Source organism: Dermacentor variabilis, chromosome 7 (assembly GCF_050947875.1).
Source record: "Dermacentor variabilis isolate Ectoservices chromosome 7, ASM5094787v1, whole genome shotgun sequence".
NCBI lineage: Eukaryota > Metazoa > Arthropoda > Arachnida > Ixodida > Ixodidae > Dermacentor > Dermacentor variabilis.
This window is the reverse complement of record NC_134574.1, coordinates 10,675,577-10,692,994: the sequence shown is the minus strand read 5'-3', so window position 1 is coordinate 10,692,994 and position 17,418 is coordinate 10,675,577. Positions and strand designations below refer to the sequence as shown.

At 47.8% G+C, this 17,418-nt stretch overlaps 2 protein-coding genes across 5 annotated transcripts in view; one reads left to right on the top strand and one right to left on the bottom strand.

The window, feature by feature from the left end:
• Plc21C (Phospholipase C at 21C) overlaps positions 1 to 17,418 on the top strand; it is a 571,303-nt gene that overhangs the window by 355,352 nt on the left and 198,533 nt on the right. For all 4 annotated transcript variants that reach the window (XM_075698222.1, XM_075698223.1, XM_075698225.1 and 1 more), the window contains exon 14: positions 15,851 to 16,051. In XM_075698222.1, the coding sequence (XP_075554337.1) occupies positions 15,851 to 16,051 (201 nt within the window). The remainder of the gene's footprint in view (positions 1 to 15,850; positions 16,052 to 17,418) is intronic.
• LOC142588949 (uncharacterized) lies at positions 13,012 to 14,131 on the bottom strand. Its single transcript, XM_075700755.1, has 3 exons — positions 13,961 to 14,131; positions 13,803 to 13,877; positions 13,012 to 13,273 (listed from the first exon to the last, which is right to left on the bottom strand). Exons 1-3 carry the CDS (start codon positions 14,119 to 14,121, stop codon positions 13,012 to 13,014), a joined length of 498 nt encoding a protein of 165 aa, XP_075556870.1. The 5' UTR covers positions 14,122 to 14,131.

Below are 17,418 nucleotides of genomic sequence, written 5' to 3'. Positions count from 1 at the left end.
TTAAGAGAGGGTATGGACACATGTACTTGTTTATCTTCATCAGATGATGTACCGCGTTTCACCACCTAACAAATGTTATCACACAGCGCAGGATGCGCTTGCATGTATCATAAGTTTCTCGAAAGTTATCTATGGTTCTATCTGCTGTCTGTTGTCACTGAACCTTGTGTAATCTGATTTCATCGTGCGACGCGAATGATGTAGAACTTTCTGGAAGAGATGCCGCATCCCAGCGATTTCTCTGGAACCTTCGATGACTGAAGTGTCAAAGCCGACTTGCTTGACCCGCTGATCAAATTTTCACCAATCGCCGACTGTGTTTGCCACTATTGTTGTTCTTTAAATGTAGCCTGCTTTTGAGGACACAAGTTCGCCCAATAAAATGCTAGTTTTATCAATCACAATTTTGCTGCCTTCTTCACCATCACTACTACGTGACAATACTGACACATGTACTTCTTTATCAGGCGACCACTTCTCACGGCCTAACAAATGTTATCACACAGCGCAGGACGCGCCTGCATGTAAAAGAAGTTTCTAGAATGTTATCAATGGTTCCGTCCACTGTCTTTCACCGCAACTTATGTAATCTGATTGCATGTATGCGCGATGCGAATAGTGTAGAACCTTGTGGAACACACGTGGGTCCCAGTGGTTTCTTTGGAACATTCGACGACTGGGCCGGTATTTTGTAGCGATGCCTTTTCTGATTCTATGCTTTTTCAGGCTTGTCGCGCTTGGCCAGTGGTCAGAGCGACGGTCTGCCCACATTATCAATGGGATCAGGCAGCCGTGTGTGGTGGATGATAAGAATAGCATAGAATAAGGTATAAGGCATCGCTACAAAATAGCGGCCCAGATCTATAAAAGCCGACGCGCTTGACCCGCTGATCAGATTTTCGACGATCACCGACCGTGTTCGCCGCTATCGTTGTGCTATAAGTGTAGCCTGTTTTTGTGGGCACAGGTTTGCCCAATAAAAGTTAGTTCTGTCTTTCACAGTATTGCTACTGTGTTCTTGAACGTCACCACCACGTGACATCTGGTGGAGGTGCTTTTCGTTCATGTACCGGACACCCTCGACAAGCCGTGATCCAAGCCCGGAGTGTAAAGAGAACACCAACATAGTCCCGGACCATCGAGCAAGCCGCCGTCCTCAACAGATGCCCCCGGTGCACGGACTTCTACCTGAGAAGACCAAGAAGATTGTGGCCAAGGCAACCCCAATGGCAGCTCCAGAGTCCCCCATCCTCCTGCAGCAGCCCAGGGAGCCTCCGACGTTCCGCGGTTCAACATTCGAGGACCCGGAAACCTGGCTCGAGATGTATGAGAGGGTCGCTGCATTTAACAACTGGAACAGCGACGACAAACTGCGACATGTCTTCTTCGCATTGGAAGACGCTGCCAGGACGTGGTCCGAGAAACGAGAAGCCACCTTAATGACGTGGGACCTGTTCCGAAGCGGCTTCATGCAAACGTTTACAAGTGTGGTGCAACAAGAGCGAGCCCAAGCTCTACTAGAAACCAGAGCGCAGCTGCCAAATGAGACGATCGCAATCTTCACGGAGATGGCCCGTCTTTCCCGGCATGCCGACCCGGAAATGTCGGAGGAAAAAAAAAGTCTGCTTCCTGATGCGGGGCGTCAAGCAACAACTTTTCGCTGGACTTATTCGTAACCCACCAAAGACTGTAGCTGAGTTTTCTGCAGAGGCATCAACGATCGAGAAAACTCTGGAGATGCGCACCCGGCAATATAACCGCCAGGGGCTCACGCTGCAGTACGCCATCCAAGGACTGGGTTCCGACGACCTTCAAGAGACCATCAAGGCCATTGTGCGCGAAGAACTGTGCAAGGTCCTGCGTTCGTCGCAGCCTCAAGTGGCCTCAATCGCCGATATCATGAAAGATGAGGTTCAGCGATCGCTTGGGGTTCCTGAGGTGCAACCTCAATTGCCGCAGCCCCAGCCAGAAGCGATGACCTGCGCCACCGTCGCATGACGTCAAGGCCCCCTCCGCGACCGCGCCACGGCCCTGTAATGCCGCAATTCCGTCATCCACTGCTGCCACTGCCAGCACACCCACCTGTCGCCCAGTGCAACTACGCGAGGAAGACGGACACTTGGCGAGCCCTCGACCACTGCCCTCTCTGCTGTCACTGCGGAGAAGCCGGCCATGTGTACTGCCGATGCCCATACCGCGACTTGGGGCTGAGAGGGTTCGCCGTCAACGCGCCGCGTCCACAGCTTGGGGAGCGCCCACGTGACATCGCCGATTACCTAGCCGCCACTCAGTGCAACTCTTGGCGACCATCCCGTTCGCCGTCACCAGGCTGCTACCTGTCGCTGCAGTGCCGTCCATACACTGGCTTAGCCTGGGGCCGGTTAGCGAGCCCGTATCCGGAAAACAAAAAGCAGCAACCGATAGAGGTGCGGTTGCTGTCTGTCGAGCTGATGAAGATCCTCCGCAGCCGACGAAGACGCCGAAGAAACTACCTCGACGACATAACGACACGCCGCCGTCCCGACAAAGTGTGAAACAAAGAATACTACGACGAAAGACGACCTGACGACGTCCCATACCAGCCACAGGTCAACGCGACAAAGTCGTGATCCGACGCCACGACCTAACTGTAATGCGAGACAAAGAACCACCGACCTCGACGTGTTTCTCAACGGCCACGCAGTCACTGCCTTAGTCGACAAAGGGGTCAATACTCCGTCATGAGTGGACACATCACCACCCAGTTGAAGAAGGTTAAGACTGCATGGGAAGGCCCTCAAATTCGAACCGCTGGAGGACACCTGATTACGCCGACTGGAATCTGCACGGCAAGAATTACCGTTCATGACCGGACTTACGCTGCCACCTTCGTTATCCTCGAACAATGTTCACGTGACATCATTCTCGGCATGGACTTCCTAAACCAACACGGCGCAGTCATCGACCTGAAGTCAAAGTCGATAACAAGCGATACCGCCGGAGAGCTCTCATAGTCACCATGCCTTAAGCGTGCTCGAAAGTCAAGTCAGCATCCCGCCTCGCTCCAGCATTGTCATTTCCGTCGGCACCAAAACACCTGCCGACCTAGAAGGCGTCATCGAGGGTGACCAACGTCTACTGCTAGACTGTGAAATTTGCATCGCAAGAGGTATCACTCGACTCCACGGAGAGAAAACGGAAGTGATGCTAACCAACTTCAGCCAAGAGTTCAAGCACATCAGCAAGGGCACGACAATCACGTACATCGAGGATATTGTGGAAACGAGCAATGTCTTTGTCCTCTCAGATTCTGCCGCGTCTACCCCTCCAACCATTGTCCCCAAACCAGACTTCGATGTAAACCCAAGTCTCCCCATGAGCAAGCAGCGAAAGTTCAGAAGTCTTCTCCGACGATATAAGGACTGCTTTTCGACTTCATCGGAGATTCGACAAACACCAGTTGCAAAGCATCGTATAATAACTGAAGAGTGTGCTCAACCACTCCACCAGAGCCCTTACCGAGTTTCGACGCGAGAACGTGAAGCTAATAGGCAAAAAATCGACGAAATGCTCCGCGATTACATCATCCAGCCACTGAAAAGCTCGTGGGCAACTCCTGTTGTCCTGGTGAATAAAAAGGACAAAACCCTACGTTTTTGCGTCGATTATCGTCGACTGAACAAGATCACGAAGAAAGATGTATACCTCCTTCCACAGATAGACAACGCATTGGATCGGCTCTGCAACGCTAAATACTTCTCGTCAATGGACCTCAAGCCTGGCTACTGGCAAATAGAAGGCGACGAGAGAGATCGCGAAAAGACTGCCTTCATCACGCCAGACGGCCTCTACGTGTTCAAGATCATGCCATTCGGACTGTGCTCGGTGCCTGCAACATTCCAGTGCGTCATGGACACGGTGTTAGCAGGATTGAAGTGGCAGACCTGTCTTGTTTACTTGAATGACGTTGTCGTCTTCGCCGGAAATTTTGACGATCACCTTAGGCGGCTTGCGACAGTACTAGAGGCCATCAAATCATCAGGGCTTACTCTGAAGCCAGAAAAATGCAGCTTCACTTACGATGAGCTTCTGTTCCTAGGCCACACCATCAGCAAATCCGAAGTACGCCCCGACCCGCAGAAAAGAGCTGCCATCGCAAAGTTCCCGCAGCTCATCAACAAGAAGGCAGTGCATAGATTCCTTGGCATGTGGGCCTACTACAGGCACCTTGTGAAGGACTTTTCATGCATCGCTGTGCCGCTAACGCATCTAACCAAATCTGATGTCGAGTTCAAATGGCAAACGCCGCAGGCCGACGCATTTCAAGAACTAAAACGACACATGCATTTACCGCCAGTACTTGCACATTTTGACGAAGACGCCGATACCGAAATCCACACTGGTGCCAGTAGCCTAGGCCTCTAGTTCCGTCCTAGTCCAGAAGAAAGATTGACATGAATGGGTGATATCTTATGCTTAACTGGTCGCTGTCAAAAGCGGAAGGCAATTATTCCATGACTGAAAAGGAATGCCTAGCCATCATTTGGGCTACAGCAAAATTCCGCCCTTACCTATATGGCAGGCCATTCAACGTCGTTACCGACCATCACGCGTTGTGTTGGCTAGCTAACTTAAAGGACCCTTCAGGATGGCTGGTGAGGTGGAGTCTCAGACTGCAAGAATATGACGTGACGGTAATCTACAAGTCCGGACGAAAACACTCGACTGCCTATCACGCGCCCCCATCGATCTCCCACCGAAAGACGACGAGGATGACGACGCCTTCCTCGGAATAATAAGCGCAGAAGACTTCACTAAACAGCATCGAGCAGACCCGGAGCTAAAAGGCCTCGTCGAGTATTTTGAAGGGAACACCGATGTAGTACCTAGGGCATTTAACCGCGGATTGTCTTCGTTGACATTACAAAACAACCTGCTCGTAAAGAAGAACTTCTCACCAGTCCGCGTCAGCTACCTTCTTCTTGTTCCGTCAGCGCTGTGCCCAAAAGTACTGTACGCCCTACATGACGATCGATCCGCTTGGCACCTCGGATTCTCCCGAACGCTGTCGAGGATACAGGAAAGGTATTACTGGCCAGGTCTGATCGCCGACCTCGCCCGTTACGTCAAGACATGCCGAGACTGTCAGCGACCGAAGACACCACCGACAAGGCCAGCAGGATTACTACAGCCGATCAGACCTCCTTGCCGACCATTTCAGCAGATCGGGATGGATTTTTTGGGACCGTTTCTGGCATCACCATTCGGAAATAAGTGGATCATCATGGCGACGGACTATCTCACCCGCTTCACAAGCTCTGCCGAAAGGCAGTGCAGCCGAAGTGGGGAAATTTTTTGTCGAGAACATTCTGCTGCGACATGGTGCCCCAAAAGTCCTCATCACCGACAGAGGAACAGCGTTTACTGCAGAGCGCACCCAAGCCATTCTGAAGTACAGCCATACAAGCCGCAGAAGGACAACTGCCTACCACCCGCAGACGTATGTCCTCACGGAGCGCCTGAACAAGACTTTTGCCGACATGCTAGCAATGTACGTCGACATCGAGCACAAGATGTGGGATGCGGTCCTGCTGTACGTAACCTTTGCTTACAACACGGCGGTGCAAGAAACAACACATATCACGGCATTTAAGCTGGTTTACGGCAGGAAACCGACGACGACGCTCGACGCCATGCTGCCGCACGTCATCGACGAAAAGAATCTTGACGTCGCAACCTTTCTCCAGCACGCCGAAGAAGCCTGACAACTCGCCCGCCTACGGATCAAGAACCAGCCGCGTTCCGATAGCCGACACTACAACCTCTGACGACGCTTCGTCGAGTACTAACCCGGTGGCCGTGTTTGGGTTTGGACCCCTGTATGCCAACGAGGACTGAGCGAGAAGCTTTTGTGTAGCTGTTTCGGACCGTACAAGATCATCCGACGTATTGGCGCACGTGACTATGAGGTCGTGCCAGACAGCATTTCACTATCACAGCGGCACCGCTAACGACCTGAAATAGTCCACGTTGTGCGACTCAAGCCGTACTAGCAGCGTTAATGAACTTTGGGACTTTGCGTAACTGACCTTTGGACTTTGTTTCTTTTCGTTGTTTTGTTACTTTTGTTTAATAAGTGTCCTTTTGTGTTTCACTCTCTTATATTTGTAGCATCGGGATGATGCTTTGTAAGAGGGGAGTAATGACACATGTACTTCTTTATCTTTATCAGGCGACCACTTCTCACCACCTAACAAATGTTATCACACAGTGCAGGACGCGCCTGCATGTAAAAAAGTTTCTAGAATGTTATCGATGGTTCCGTCCACTGTCTTTCACCGCAACTTGTGTAATCTGATTGCATGTATGCGCGACGCGAATAGTGTAGAACTTTGTGGAAGACACGCGGGTCCCAGCGGTTTCTCTGGAACATTCGACGACTGATCTATAAAAGCCGACGTGCTTGACCCGCTGATCAGATTTTCGATGATCGCCGACTGTGTTCGCCGCTATCGTTGTGCTATAAGTGTAGCCTGTTTTTGTGGGCACAGGTTCGCGCAATAAAAGTTAGTTCTGTCTTTCACAGTATTGCTACTGTGTTCTTGAACGTCACCACCACGTGACAATACGGTTCAGTGGCTTGAGTGGTGCAGTGCTCCCTAGCTGAGGCACAGAACAATGAAACGTAGCCTAAGGACGCTGCAAGCGAACTAGATATTATGGAGGCATGCACTGCTGCGGATTCTCATGGGCACGCATCTCTGTCACCAGGGCCGCTTAACGTAAAACTATTTCAATCGGTTCTTATGCCCATATGGGCGAGGCCTGAGCCATTTTGACCTCTCACGAAGGGCTAATGGCGGATTTGGAATAAAAAGTCGCAGCTAGCCCAAAAGGTGAAGCATCGATTGTGATAGTGAATTATAGACAGGTATACAAGGTAAAGATAGTAATCTTATCGGCCATACAATTTAGTAAACATTCACTTACTAACTAAATTAACAAGCATTGTGGTGTCACGTGCACACAAGCAAACATGAACATGTCTCACTCGATGACCGCACACTCACATTCAAAATGCTCGAGCGAGAAAGTATGGCAGCAGCAGTGAGCGAATTGACCTTCGCGCTGCCCCTCGCTTTTATGTAAACTAAGCGACGAGAACGCAGCCCAGACGGCACTATCGGCACACTCTGTTCCCATCGCAGATCGCTTTCAAGACAAATGCGTTACCAACAAGCCCACATTGAAACCCTCGCGGTCAAGAAAAGACCCGCACTGCCACACCATTCGCATACCCCTCCCTCCCTCCCTGTGCATAGGTGCGCTTCCTCCCCACTTTCTTTTTTTGCACACGCAAGGTTCAACTGCTATCGTTGGCTCACCCTTGCATGCTTTCACTCACATATACGGCATGCGGCGATGATGTTATCACCCTTGGGCTTTATACAGAACATCACGACGACGACGACACCACAAATGCACCTGGAATGTCCATTTAATTGCTATCGCAATAAAATAAGAGTGGAATAGTTTTACATTATATACCAGAAAGTTAAGCCTTAGGTGCTTTGGAATTGCCCTGCTTTAATATGTAGAAATGGCTTTCAGTATAAACCACAGTAGTTCATAACTCTGGCTTCTCCATACGGTATATTGGTGAAACACATTTCCAGGCACTTCACCTACACTGTTGAGACATTTAAAAAAAATTATTTATAAAACATGTCTTGGGCTACTTTTCGAAATTTCAGACTCTCTGTTGTGGGATGCATGTTTTTTGTGATTGCTACCACTAATTAATTATCTACAGTCACATTACCAAAATTTGCGTGCACTATAGAGTTTCAGTGTCTGGTAATCTGCTTAAAAATTCAGCCTAGGACATTGCTTAAGACAGATGCAGTACAGCGCTTGTGTTGGTTTATTCTGTGTTTTGTCGTGGTTTTGAAGTGCCGAAACCACGACTGGTTGTGCTGTCATATTTCATATTCCATTATTCCACCAAAATTCGGATTGGTCGTGTTCAAAATGCTTTAAAATGACATCTTATCTGCCCCAAATTGCTCCAAAATAGCATTTAGTCTCCTCCAAATTGTGCCAAAATGCATTTTTGTCTGCTCCAAACTGCTCCAAAATGCAATTTTACTTGCTCCACAAATTGCTCCAGAACTACTTTGGGCAGTCCCACCCGTTGCTGCTGCAATTTCTGCTGGCATATAAAATTTGGATTGGCTGAAATGTGGCACTGCTGCTGCCATGTTGAAATAGTAACTGAACCTACGAGCCTCGCTTACCGTACAGACTCTTTTAAGGGCCGCACTTTGTTTAACAATTTTGATTAGGTATGGCCCTTACACGCGACCGAACCTTTTGGTCAAAATGGTGCCGCCGCAGCTGGCAACTACTACACACTCGTGATCCTCGAATGTGCCATTGCATCGGAGGTCAACGCGCAGATCTCGCCATCTAGTAGAGGGCAAGCAAAAGTTTGCATCGCGCCTGAATTCGCCGATGCTCACGCGCAGTGTCAGGGCACCGATCGCAATCGATTTTCTGATATAATTCTTTTTTTCAAGTTTTCGGCTGCCAAATTAGGGGGGCGGCCCTTAGACGGGTTCGGTCCTTATACGAGTGTATAAGTTGGGGGGGTAGCTTCAAGCTTTAAATTTGGAGAAATAGCCTCACCGTGTATTTGAATAAATACAGTGCGGTAATAGAATCATGATTATGTAGATAACATGCGGAAAGTGAAAATATTCAAAGAGGGGGCTGTTGTGATAGTGAGGGAACAAGAGGAGAGGTTCTGCCGCTAGCTGATTCAACAACGCAACTTCTTAAGCTCTTGAGAAGACCAAGATGCATTGCTGATACAGCTAATTTGCAGAAAACAATTTATGCTCACTTGTCTTCGAGGCAAGCCTCAATGATATTCTAATACAGTAAAATCTCGTTACTACGAACACCACATTAACAGACTTTTCAGATTTACGAATTTTTTTTTTAAATCCCCGCCAAAATGCCTATATTTTCAATGTAAAAAACTTTCAGTACTACGAATTTCAGATTACCGAATATTTCAGAATAACATAAGTAATCTAATCCCGTAATCACCAAGATGTTTTGTTATTACCAAGTTCCATTGAAGTTTCGGTACCGAATCCCTGAGGCTTACACCTATCATCATCATCATCCACAGCAGCAGCAGCCATGCACTGGGGAACCCGCTTCAATGGGTACAGCGTATTGGTTCTGTTCTGCTGCAACTCCACGGGCATGGAAAAACTGAAGCCGCTAGTTGTTGGCAAGTCTGCTAATCCGTGCTGCTTGAAAAACATTGTCTCGTTGCCTTGCGACTACCGAGCCAACAAAAAAGCGTGCATGATGCGAGAATTGTTCACTCAGTAGCTGCTGCAGCTCGACGACACAATGAAAAAAGAAGACAGAAAAATTCCCCTGATCGTTGACAATTGCTCGGCGCAAATTGTGAATGTGCGATTGAGCAATGTGCAACTTGAATTTATGCCCCCGAATTGTATTTCTTTGCTCCAAGCGTTGGACCAGGGCATCATAAGATGTGTGAAGGCCGAATTTCCGAAGCATCTTGTGCAGCGCCTCGTGATCAGTATTCGACTGAAGCTGCCCGCACAGGTAAACATCCGTCAAGCTGCAGAAATGCTTACAGGGTCGTTGTGGAATGTGAAGGCAAGCACGATCAGCAACTGCTGGCAAAAGGCAGGCCTTTTAAAGGCTTCACCTATGCCACAAGACTGCGAGGACACAGAGGAGCTCAACCTAGTACTGTGGAATGAGCTTACCGAGAAGCTGGTCTGGTCAACACTGCAGTGACCTTCGATGATTACATTGACAGCGACAGCGAGGCGGCTACATCCGCCTAGCTCACCAACGAAGACATCGTGAATAAAGTGCGTGAGCAAGAAGATTGCAGTAGTGACGAAGACGATGCTGACACCAGATCAACACACAAAGAGGATTCCAGCTCAGATGTTTCACTTTTTCCAGAAAAGGCGCGGTCATTCCTCGAGCACTGTAAAGATGTCCCCGATGGCGTTCAGAGAAAGGTTGAGGATGTGGGAGCGTTAGTCCTGCAGTGCTTGCTGTCTACTCGCCAGAAGAAGATGACAGACTTTTTCAAGCAATAAATTGTAGTTACACTGTGCCCAGAATTCTCGTTTATTATTTATGAACGAGCACGCGCAAGGTATGCAATTTTCGTTGTTACATTACATTAGTGACATGAAAATATTGGTTTTTCAGTACTACGATAATTGAAATGAACATATTAAGTTTGGCAGTCCTGTGAAGTTCGTTGTAACGAGATTCTGCTGTATAACCCTGTTCAGTTAACAACAAAATGTAGTCAATAGGAGCATGCAAATAGTAATTTTAGCGACCCAATCGATTATGAATCAAATAGTTCCAGAAGCAAATCAAATTTCAGAAAGTTTTTGAATCATCAGCATTCATTTTCACCATTAAAAAAACAATGTGTGCATACTAGCATATTCATAATGTTGGCAATGTTTTGTCATTACATCATACGTTATGAAGTGTTGCCTATTAAAAGCATAATAGGTGCTTTGCTTCAGATGGGCAGTTCAGTCGCAAGCACATAGTTCTCATCTTTTCGGCCAATACTATGCCTGCAGACATGAATGTATCATAATTTTGCTACAATTTTATGCTTGAATGCATACAGTTGACGTTTTGTAATTCAGTGAAATCTCTTAATTCAAATTAGCGGATATTTTGAACTGCTTTGTTGGTTCTGGCATAATCCCACATACTTGAATAGAGAAAAATGGCTGCAAATTTGACCTCCAAAAATCGTGCAGCTGTTATTTTGAACAATATTTCTCACTCCCTTGGACCCCTTTGCGGACAAACCCGAGCCAAAGGCAAAGGTTTGAGAAAAGGATAATGAATGACACGAGGGAAGCCGAGCTGAAGCCGAATGGCGCGTGCCTTCCTTTCCCATCCTTCTTAGAAGAAGCAGGATGGAGCTTCCAACTCACGCTTAATCACGTTGCCACATGCTCACCTGCCCGTTTCTCTCTCCTAAGAAGCACTTGACCTACTACCATGCACATTTGATGAGGTCGTCTCCAACATACAGCGTGCATGGGAGGACAGCAATCATCAAGCAACCATTCTTCTTGGTGCACCATCGCATGCTTTCCCTCGCACACTGCAAGCAGTGCGCGAAGTGCTCTGGGGCTTGGAACCCCGTAAACCTCATCCATGGCGCTCTTTGGCCATAAGTGGCCCTTGCGCCATTAAAAACCACATATCATCATCATGTAAACCTCATCCGTGTCGTTTCTCCCTGCTTGTCCCCGTGAAAACCGTGCTGTTCTATTTCAAATTGGAACCTCAGCTCCTTCTGGCACATCTAGTCTCGCGCTGATGGAGGAAAGATAAGACTTTGTGCCGCACAATTTATTGGGCTCTATACTTAAAGAGGCCTCTCTTAATCCGTTTTATTCAAATAACCACTTAGCTACCATATTTATTGGAATACTATAAGGTGAGGCATATCACCTGATATGCGAAAGCTGACAGTTTTAAGGTCTCCTCGATTTGACTGCACTTTTTGCACTAGTTCAGAAAAGTGCCGTGCCAGTGCAGCGCCAGTTCTTGAAGTGTGAGTGTAGCGTGACACTAGCGCTTTCGGTGCAGCGGTCAAATCGAGGACAAAAGTGCAGAAACGTACAGGCCTTCGTCTGCTGCGGCTGGGCGGCTGTGGCTTCTCTTTTGTTGGTGTGTGCCGCGTGCATGTGCGTTCAAACGAGTGCGCAATTATTGCTAGTTGTAAGAACACGGATACGCTGTGCATTTGTTCGAAATGGAGTCTTTTTTGGCAACCGCTATGGAACTCGTTGACTCCGACAGTGACGAGGAATTCGACGCAGCTCTTTCCGTTGCGTTGTGCAAAGTGGCACGGGTCGACCGTCACCGAATCAACGGGTACTTTGAGAAGGTGACAACTGAATACTTGGACTTTGAATTCAAAATGCTGTTTAGGCTGTCGCGTGAGACTTTTGACAGTCTGTGCACGTGGTTCAGGTTGTCGCCATTCTACCCGAAAAGTGTCTCCGGCCATCCGCAGATCACAGCAGAAAAGACTTGCCTCATAACTTTGAGCTACCTTGGTGCACAAACAAGCATGTACTCGGTGGCAGATAGATTCGACGTTTCTGAATCATCAGTTGTGCAGTGCATGCAGAGAGTGCTCAATTTTCTGCAGGCGATCAGCGCTGAAGTGATATGCTGGCCTAGCGCTGCCGACATGGCCCGCAGCAAAATGGCCTTCCTGACAAAAAGCGGCGGGAAAGGCCCCCGCAACACCGTGGGATGCATTGATGGCAGCCACATCGAGATTCTGAAGCCGGACGACTCCACTGCATCATACATAAACAGGAAGAAGTGGGCGTCTATAATCCTCCAAGCAGTTTGCAACGACCAAAACAGATTTTTGGATGTCTTTATTGGCTTCCCTGGTTCTGCGCATGACGCCCGGGTGTTGAGAGAAAGCACCTTCTTTGAAGAGGCTGCAGCCAAGTGCGGCGACTTTTATATACTTGGAGATTCAGCATACCCCTTGCTGCCTTGGCTTATGACCCCGTACAAAGACAACGGCTCCAGCTTTCCAACATGGAAAAAAAAATTCAACAAGTTTCACAGTCAGCAAAGGGTGGCCATTGAGAACTGCTTTGGCCTTTTGAAGCAACGCTTCAGAAGGCTATATCTTGTTGATGCCAAGACAATTATGCAGTGTTGCCTCATTGTTATGGGAGCATGTGTACTTCACAACATGTGCAATTCTGAAAGAGATTTTATTGCAGAACTTGCAGACCTGCCCCCTCACGACGATGTTGGCAATGATAATGAGCCAAGCGAATGCGACACATCCACATCGCAATGTGAAAGCCGAAGGCGACACATTGCCCAACATCAATGCTGAAGTGCACATGGGAATAACGTGAAAACAAACTGCCAATGTAGGCGTACTTATTTATTGCCCTCGGCAGCGCGTACAAGACGTTCAAGTAGTGTCATTTTTTCGTCGTGCTGCTTCTGTTTCGCAGCGATGGCTTCCTGCAAGACACTGATCAGGCTGCCAATCGACGAGCCCCTGTGGCGGCCACCACCACGACCTCTCCTGACTTCAACTTCACTTCTGCGGGGTGCTTGTAGCTCCTCGGCTGGTGCCTCCTCAGCTGGGTCATCAGCAGGCCCATTTTCCGGCAGGATGTTTTCGCCATTCCTGTTACTTCCATGAATAAAGTTTCATTAATCTCAACAGGTGTCAAATTGTTTTGTACATGTTCTGGGTACCTTCAACTCACACCAATGCTCTAAGCAGAAGCAGTGGGTAAAGTGCAAGTATACTTACAGCTGAATACATCTTCATTGCAAAGAGGATTCAATTGCACATGGAGAAACAGACGAGGTCACATTAGTGACCTCATCCTATGATAATAAATGGTCCGTGTATGCCGTACTAATGGAAGTAGTGTTTTACCACAAAAACGTGGATGCACACAGCAAGTTTAGGGTCTGCTAACAATTCTGTACAAATAAATAATAAATTGTCCTTGCATGCCATACTAATGGGAGCAGTGTCTTAAGTAAAAAATATGCACGCACACAATATGCAAGTTTAAAGCTGGCTAAGTTATGTGTGAATGCACACAAAGTGGAATTAAAATATGCTGTCAGCAAAATTTGCATGCATCATCAGGTGACGTTTTAAAATTGTTTTGAAGATAAGATAAAGATGATGCTAAATGCAAACTTACGCAACAATCCTCCCCGGGGCGAGCAATGCGACAGGGGTGATGTGGTGCTCCCGCTCCAACACTTCGGAAAGCTCTCTGTTAAGAAACCGCATTCGAAAAAATTATGCTGGGTCGGGACATGAGTAAAACAATCATGTGAAAACGTCTGCTGCCCATACCCTTCGTACTCGCACGCTGCACGGGAATGGCCGGATGAGCTATTCTTTATTTTTGTTTTTTTATACGCTCGTTCCATTGATTTCCATTTGTTTTCCACTTGCAGAGGCGTCATATGGCATTGGAACTCCTGATTAATCTCTTGGGCCAGTTTCTCCCACATGGCCTTTTTGGTCCTGTGGAAAAAATTCATGTATTAGTACCTGGAAATTAGTTCGAACTTCGGCATTATTCAGAAAGCATGACCAAGCGCGGTTTCCACACCTTTCTGAATCATATATGGTACGACGTTTCAAACGACGGACCGACGTGGTTTCGCGTAAACTTAATGTCGTGGTAGCGGTAAGCTCGTAAAAAGTAATACAAACGACTGTGACCTGTGGGAAAACCCCGGCCTCTAGTGCACTTGGCAGCAGCCGAACCCGAAAAGTGCCCTTAACAAGACGCTCCGTACAGATGCTGAAGAAAACTGGCGTCCGTGCTGCGTTACTAATAACAAGCGCCGCTGCAGCTGCGTTATGTGATGTTTTATCGTGCATACACATCAATTACCGAAGCGTGCACAAAATTAGTAGCGCTTCTCTAGTTGCCATTTTACATGTTGGTAGCAATGGAGGCGACTTACCTGAAGCCGCCCTTCTTGCCAATTACCTCCTTGAATTCCTTATATTTTGAGATGAGGAACTTTGATTTGTTGGTGTTCCACACCTCGCGTTCACTGTCTGTGGACAGTGGCGGCTGCGTGGCTGTCAGCGGCGGCGTGGCTGTTGGCGGCAGTGTGGCCATGGATGGTGTGGCTATCGAAGGCATGGCCTGACTGGCGACATCAAAGCCAGCCGCTACCGCAAGCGGAGATGAAACTGGTGCTGCCTCATTTCCAATGGTGATGTGAAGGCCGTCTAAGCAAAAAGAAAAGTTGTAGAGAATCATCACAAACGTTGCGATCGCCAACGTGTTGAAATAACAGCACTCACCTTCTGTCTCATACAGAAATGCTCCGTCGTACTGCACGTGACAGCCATTCTCTGTCACGGGAAACACTGCCGTTTCGATGCCATCTACCAATACCCGCATGGCCACGGAGCCGTACGCGTCGTCTGCCATCAAGAGCCTTGCACTACGTGCACGAAAAAAGAACTCACGCGGCGTCTAGTGCCGAAGTGTACATGAACTCGTGCAGCACGACGTCAAATCGAGTGCCGAAGTGCAGGTGGCGCTAGCTGCACTGGCAAATCGAGTGCTAGAGTGCAGCACCCCCTGAACTAGTGTAGAAAGTGTAGCCAAATCGAGGAGACCTTTAATATGGTGGCAGCAGTGCCACATATCCAGTGATCCAGATTTTAAATGCAGTGCAAGCTGTGCCACCTAATTTGGCAAGTGAGTGTGTGCCATATTTTTGTATGTATAACCTGCACTGACAATTCGAAAAATATATCCATAAAGGTAGAGTGCAAGTTCTATGCAAATTTTGCCTTGAGGTGTGGCTTCACGGCAGTGCAACTTTTGTCTTATAGTGAGGCTTTATGGCATTTCAGCGCACATTGCCATGAAGCCACTCCTCAAGAGAAAGTTCTCAATAATCAATTTTCATTATCTTCTATGGAACCGAACCCTGTGTCTGTCTCCGTATGTTGAAGCTCCCTCCTGCCCCTGATTTATGGTCACCATTTTGCATTTTGGCTGTGGTAGTAATTAAATGTTTTGGGTAATCCGCACCAATTCAGAATAATCTATTGGTTATGCCATGTCACCTTATATTAGTGTGCATACTTTGGGTTCCCCAGCTGCATCCTTGCCTCATAATCATGATCACCTCTTAATGTACTTATACAAGTCCTGTGGTGGGTCCCTCCTTATTTTTCCTGGTTACATCTTGGGAACTGCTTGCGCAGATCATCTCTGGACAGTTTCTGACTGACAAGCATGTGGGCACGTACGTGGAAGTGGACATGTTCGGCCTTCCAGCTGACACAGTACGGCGGCGCTTCCGTACACGCACAGTGCCAGCGAATGGCATCAACCCTGTCTATGATGAAGAACCTTTTGTCTTCAAGAAAGTAGTTCTCCCAGACTTGGCTGTGCTGCGCATTTCGGTGAGTGCCTGCATTGACCTCGCATTTACAACTTGGCTGCCCGATCGCTTGCAAAACTGGGCTAGGTGTGGTTTCTTTACCTGACGTATTTCAGTACAGTCAAACCTCGACATAATGAACCTCGATTTAACGAAATTTGCGTTGTAACAAACTATTTTCATTTCTAGATCTTCATCATCAGCACCATCATCAGCAGCAGCAGCAGCCTGGTTACGCCCACTGCAGGGCAAAGGCCTCTCCCATACTTCTCCGACTACCCCGGTCATGTACTAATTGTGGCCATGTTGTCCCTGTAAACTTCTTAATCTCATCCTCCCACCTAACTTTCTGCTGCCCCCTGCTATGCTTTCCTTCCCTTGGAATACAGTCCGTAACCCTTAATGACCATCGGTTATCTTCCCTCCTCATTACATGTCCTGCCTATGCCCATTTCTTTTTCTTCCCAATCCAGGCCTCTGAATATCTCTTGTAAGCACGCAGTGAATAGCATTGGAGATATTGTATCTCCCTGCCCGACGCCTTTCTTTATTGGGATTTTGTTTCTTTCTTTATGGAGGACTACGGTGGCTGTAGAGCCGCTTTAGATATCTTTCAGTATCTTTACATACGGCTCTTCTACACCCTGATTCCGTAATGCCTGCATGACTGCTGCGGTTTCTACTGAATGAAATGCTTGCTTTCTCGTAATCAATGAAAGCTATATATAAGGATTGATTATAGACCGTTTCATCGGGCGAGGAGGATAGGGCGCGCGGAGAGCCTTTCCTCCTCTCTGGCTTGGGTGATCCGGCGCGGCGCTGCTTGAAAGTATTGCTGTCGCGTGCTGTGGAACGATTTCGAGATGTTTTAGATGGTACTTTGTGAAATTTACGCCATGTCCGTTCATATAAGGTCGTCAGGGAAGCCGTCAGGGTGCATCGGTGACTACAGTAGGCGGAAATATCTTTTGGGGGCGTAAAAATGTGACGCGTTTTATCAGCCGCAGTGTACGCACATTATCAGTCGTGGTGTGTTTATGTGTTGTGAACCATTTTGCTTGTATCGGTTTTAATTCAACAAAGAAAAGCGGTGTCTCTGTATTAGCAGCATGAAATGGTAAATCTGCTGAATATCTGATCGCTTGGCGTAGGGAGTAAAACATAAACCATAAGAGCGCATGCTTGTGCATGGCCAACCTAAGGCAACCACGAAACATCTAAGCGGCAGGCGCAATCAAATATTTGTGATGCACCGGCATCGTTCTCGCGCATTTCAAGTCTAGTAGGCTTCAAATTACCATATGTCTACGCTAGCCTTCCTGCATGAGGCCGATGGCGCTGCTCAAAACAGCGATCACTGCGGTTGGTGAACCAGCACGGTACATATAT